General features: G+C 36.0%; 1 protein-coding gene and 1 long non-coding RNA gene across 7 annotated transcripts in view; one reads left to right on the plus strand and one right to left on the minus strand.

The window, feature by feature from the left end:
• The window catches only part of LOC109543299, a 66,407-nt gene that overhangs the window by 1,566 nt on the left and 59,328 nt on the right, over window positions 1-5,513 (plus strand). The window lies entirely within an intron of this gene.
• Window positions 776-5,513, minus strand: part of LOC109543297 (ataxin-1) — a 71,017-nt gene continuing 66,279 nt past the window's right edge. For all 6 annotated transcript variants that reach the window (XM_019912931.2, XM_019912930.2, XM_019912933.2 and 3 more), the window contains one exon: window positions 776-5,007. In XM_019912931.2, the coding sequence (XP_019768490.2) occupies window positions 4,597-5,007 (411 nt within the window). In that variant the 3' untranslated portion in view covers window positions 776-4,596. The remainder of the gene's footprint in view (window positions 5,008-5,513) is intronic.

A 5,513-nucleotide genomic window follows, 5' to 3' on the forward strand; every position in this document is an offset into this window, starting at 1 on the left:
TTAGAAAAGTATAAAGACTCTGACTACGAGTATGACACAGACGAAGATGTCCCAATGTTGTCGAATAGCAAGTTAAAACCAAATTGAGTGATTTCAATTTCTTCGAATATGTGAGCATTGATAATGGTATTCTTACAAGAGAAATGTTGACCGATGAGCAAATTATAGACTCCGTAAGCTCATCTACACCTTTAAGCGATAATGAGAAAGATGACGATTTAGGTGAAACTGATTCTACTGTAGACACTAATGCTGTTCCAACCATTTCTGAAATGACAAAAAAAGTGTCAGAAACTCGGAATTTTCTACAATCACGCCAAGTTCCTAATCATATCTGGGAGTCTTTTTGTGATCTTGAAAACTACATAAATAACATCTATTTTTGCAGCAGAAATGTACAAACAAAAATTACAGACTTTATGAAGTAGATTTCAAATTCAATTTTGTTTATCTTTTTGTGTTCCTTTTAGTCATACCTACTAACTTCTACTACTCTATGTAAAAATAACGAAATAAATTACATTACACCACGTTTTGTATTATTATTCGCTTATAGCGAACTCGAATAAATTCGCTTAAAGCGTTCATTTTTCAAGTTCGTTATATCCGGACTCAACTGTATTTCAATTCTGGTTTAAATTCGGAAGCTTTTTCACGTTTTTCTGTTGGGAAATCCTGCTTTAGAACTCGCAGCTTGGCATAACAACCCAACGAAAAAATAGGCAAAATTATGCTCAAAGGGTGGAAAAAGAACGCGATGGAATAAGACACTAAATGAATATAGATATCAGGTTTTATTTGTTTTGACTGTACGGCCCTTTAGGGCGATGTACATCTTCAACAATGGCACACCATATACATATATCTGTAACACAATATATAATGTCTATAGAACAATTTTTGCTTCTAATATAGCTCTCTTTCTCATCATTTTTTTTATAAGAAGACTTCCTTTTACAGATCTCCTCTAATAAATATATCTCATTTTATTGGGACGATGTGGTGGAAATGCTGCCTGAAAAAATCCGCGAGTGTATATAGCTCTAACATGCACAGTCCGGTTTGGCAACGTAAAGGAAATTTTGAAAACAGTTCTTTGAAGTGATAAAACTGCGCCATTTCCCCACATCGCACGTCCCAATTTGGATGCGTTCTGAAGCCGTTACGACACCCAACTTTACAAGGCACTTTCAACATCATTGTCTATTTTATCTATCCTTTAAAAAATATTTTAGTTAATTAGGTACCTTGGATCTACAACAGGTAACAATTAGTGAACCATAATAAATTTTGCAAAAATCCAATGATCAACTTAAGAAAATACTGCGAGAAAATTCACATTTAAAGGGATATATCACAGAACGCCAAATCGTATGTCTACTACAAAATAAGATAAAATCACAAAAGGGTTTTAAATCAGTATTTTCTTTTCATTTCAGTGTGGGCAAACCAATCGGCCTTTTGTTTCTTTGCTTTACACCTTAATCCACAGCCCATTATGCCTCACACCGATCATTTTTTTTAAATGTTACAAAATTATCTACTAATGCACAATTTCTTAAAACTACTACAGAACAATTGCAGATTGTAGGTGTACAAACACTTTTTAAATTTATTTCTTTATACATTTATTTATTTAACAAAAAGCACAAGTGAGGTATTTCATGTTATTATGCAGAGAAGTCGACACTTTACACATATACATCAGTTAGGATCTTCAGAAGCACGAAGCGCTCTTTGTTGGTTGGTTTACACGGTGGGATTATTTTTTTTCTTTGATTCTATGCTTGAACGTATACGGAATGATCACATTGGTTGAAAATTACTGATTTTTTCGGGATTGTGAATAGAAACTCGGAATATACACTGGATGGTTCGTGATGATGGGCATTGAGCAGCTTAAGTCAGATGTTGCCCTTAACTTTTCCACTTTTTGCTAAGTAAACTAGAAACTAAGCGGGTTTTTAATTTAGAACGAGCGTTTTTAGTCGATACAAAACCAACTTTTGCCCAATTTCACGTTTTTTATTACTGGAAATAGGCAACATTTGACTAAATGCAATCTACATCGCGGACTCTGATGGGATTTTAAATGCAGACACCCTGTATAATTTTGGAGATTTGAAAGTTTGTTTATTGCTGGATTTTGTAGAACGCCCCGCATGGATTTCTTGAGTTGAAAATGTCAAATGTTACAGAGAAAATGTGCGTTTGAGGTTGATCATTCTGTACATGAGCGAATATGGTCAGCGCGCGTTTTAATGAAACTCTCAATCCTCTCAACAGCCCCAGTAGTCGCTAAATGGAGGGAAGTGTGCACTTTCCACATATACTTTACTGTATCACAGCCAAGAAGTCACATGGAAAAATTATAAACATTTGAACAGCAATATCGGTATTATATTGGCGAGCAATGTTTTAAAGCCAGTGCATTTCGATTGTTCTCCAATATAATATGCCTACGGTTTCCGTTACATCCTCTAAGCGTCCAAAAGGCGCTTGTAGCGTTAAAAACCAGACAACTGCTTCTATTAACAATTGCAAATCACCACGCCCGACAGAAGAAGAAAAAATCAAATGCTCAACTGTTGCCAGCCAGTCGAATTAGTTGCGCAGTCAAACAAAAGCAAAATTATACAGATCTTTGAGAACATTTGTATAAAAGCAGTTCCTATCACACGGCTTGCCATTTGAGATCGAGGTGGATCACACATCAATCTGTCTCCACCAGTAACTCCATCCTTATTAGAAAAACTAACTTTACAACTTTATATCACTCTTAATAATACTCCTTCAATTTTCATATTTACATTTTGCGACCGATGGAAAATTGATCGGTGTTTCCTTATGGTTTCGCGGCCGAAGCGTATTAAAAGGTCATTATTTAGCGTAAGCAACATTTAATTGGATTTGTTGTTGAGGAATTTCCACCAGTAAAGGAACCACCCCCAATCTTCAATCAGCATTCAACATCAGCGTTTCTAATGCATCTTGCCCTAAAATTCATTTAATCTATTATATTGTCATGAACAAAACATGTTACGATTGCACTTCTGTTCTCTCATTATGGGTACATTGTCCTACTTAAGGGGTCGAACGCGCGATATCGAAAACCAAATCAGACGACCAACAGTCTTCTTCAGGATTATCAGTGGAATTAACAAAAATATATATATAAATTCACATAACATGCGATCTAACCCAAAGTATCTGATCTGGCTTGAAATAGTTGGAGTTCGAACAGGATACTGCAGCTAACTCAGCTCTCTTCTCCAGCTACAGTCGGGGGACATATTTTCAAAAGCGACGAACTCGCCATTTTTGCCATTCAAGCTCATATTTAAATTTGAAGTGAAGATGGTTGATTTTTCAGTTACTAGATACTTAAATGTTCCCAAGAACGTCTCAGCTTAGTTGTTTTTGGCCGATTTTTTTCTATTATCTTCGGTCTATGCTGTCTATTTCCAAATGAAATATATTCCATTCTCCTGTGTTTAAATACAAGTTGGTTTGTTAAAATAAACAATCTAGACAATGTGGCAGGAAACACCGAAAAGTGAATTGGGAACGACCAAATATCTAGTCTATAATTGAACTAATTGCGGAATTGAAATAAACCAGATAATTCCAAGCAAAGAAATGGTAGTAAAGTGAACGAACCAAATATGCCAGCAGAAGTGGCTTGTAAAATATTTTTTTAACTTTTTACTACGCATTTCAATGAACTTTTTGTTGTTTGAACATCAATGTAGATTTAAAACTGTACTACTTTTGTAAATATGGTGATAGAGGGTGTACTTTGCCCAATTAAATCGTGAAGGTGTAGTGAAAGAAGGGAGCTGCTGAAATGCAAGTCTCTGTAAAAAGGCGCTACTAATATCAGTAAAAAAGCAACATCTTATACACAATACATCTACAACTTGGTGGAGAAGTGAATCAAGGATTTGCTGTTAAGCATCGGCGATAAATGGTTGTTTTAAGCGGCCGTTCTCCGGATCAGCTTGATGTTTTGATGCAAAAAAATCCGTGTAATTTTGAGCAAATGGACTCGATTAGACACTAAGTTATGTACTACTAGAGCAGTACTAACAAGTAGTATTTTAACCTGCCTATACATGGTGTTTGAAAGTGGGTTTTTTCAATTGCTGTTTTTATTGCTCGGCTTTTTTCTCAATTTTCAAATGCCTTTTTTTCATTTTCATTATTTTAGTTACAACAACAACAATTTGGTTTGTTGAAAAATGTTACCGATATGATTTGGTTGGTTGGGTACAAGAATTTTACGAACTTTCATAAAATAGCAAGAAGCTAGCAGAAGAGCACGTTGTGCGAACACCATGTATTTCAAGAGAGTAGGTTACAATTGAAAAATAAAATCCATTTTTCGGCGGAAAAACGAAATATTTAAAAAATCAATCGAATCTGTGAAGGTATTAGCTTTGAAACTTTTCGCGAGCAACAAAAGTGCCCAGAATACCTAGAGGCTGGCCGGCAGCGCGGATCGTTAGCAGCAGTTCTTCGTTCACTCAGCCAGCTCCACCAAACGCGAATTGGTTATCAGTCCTTAGATTTACGTAAAACTATCACGTTCAGCAATCAATCCACCCGGTTTCGCCTTGCCAACTCCTGCTCCTCGATGGCATCAGGTGCACTCCATCGTCTCTTCCTGCGCTCAGCATCCAGTTGGAACGATGCCATCTGATCGATCGTGTAGTAATTCATCTGATGTGAGGTCGGCAGAATGTACTCGGGAGATCGCACAGATTTCGGGGGAGAATGAGATAAGGGACGATGGTTCTGTGGAGAACTGGCCGGAGGCATGAAAAGATTGGATGGGACTGTTGTGCTGGTACTGTTCGTTACTGTGCTACTCGCGATACCCGAGTACTGTCTAGCCGACATTGCTGTGGTAGTCGCTGTAGTCATGATGGTCGTACTTCTAGATGCGATTGTGGTCGCTCCCATTGGGGGTTTGCGTGGCGTAAGCGAAACCAAAACATCACCAACCTGCAAGCAAACAAAATAGATAAGAGACAATAGATAAGTGCTATATTGTATTTCGCCTAAAAAAGTTTGTCTTTAAAAAAGGTAATGCGACCGTCATCATGGATTATAATATCTATGATCAAAAAATTAATGAACTTTTAAATGACAAAAGTTGTTCAAAATTAAACAAAAATCCAACAGAACGTTTTGAAAGACAAATTTATAACAGTTTAAAAAAATTTAAACATGAATTCACAGATTACGTTAGATCAAAGTTAACACCACACAATAGCAAAACACCACATTTTTACGGAGTTCCAAAAATTCATAAAGTTAATATTCCGTTACGACCAATAGTTAGTAGTATAAATTCACTTACACATCCCTTAGCCAAATATCTTTTAAACATTTTAAATCCCCTAATAAATAATACAACTTCCTATATTAAAAATTCTGAACATTTTTTACAAAAATTATCAGACATAGACATAAATCCAAACCATATTCTAGTAAGTTTTGATGTTGTT

Source organism: Dendroctonus ponderosae, unplaced genomic scaffold, assembly GCF_020466585.1.
Source record: "Dendroctonus ponderosae isolate FM_Combo_2020 unplaced genomic scaffold, Dpon_F_20191213v2 Dpon_F_20191213_9, whole genome shotgun sequence".
In the NCBI taxonomy this organism is placed as follows: domain Eukaryota; kingdom Metazoa; phylum Arthropoda; class Insecta; order Coleoptera; family Curculionidae; genus Dendroctonus; species Dendroctonus ponderosae.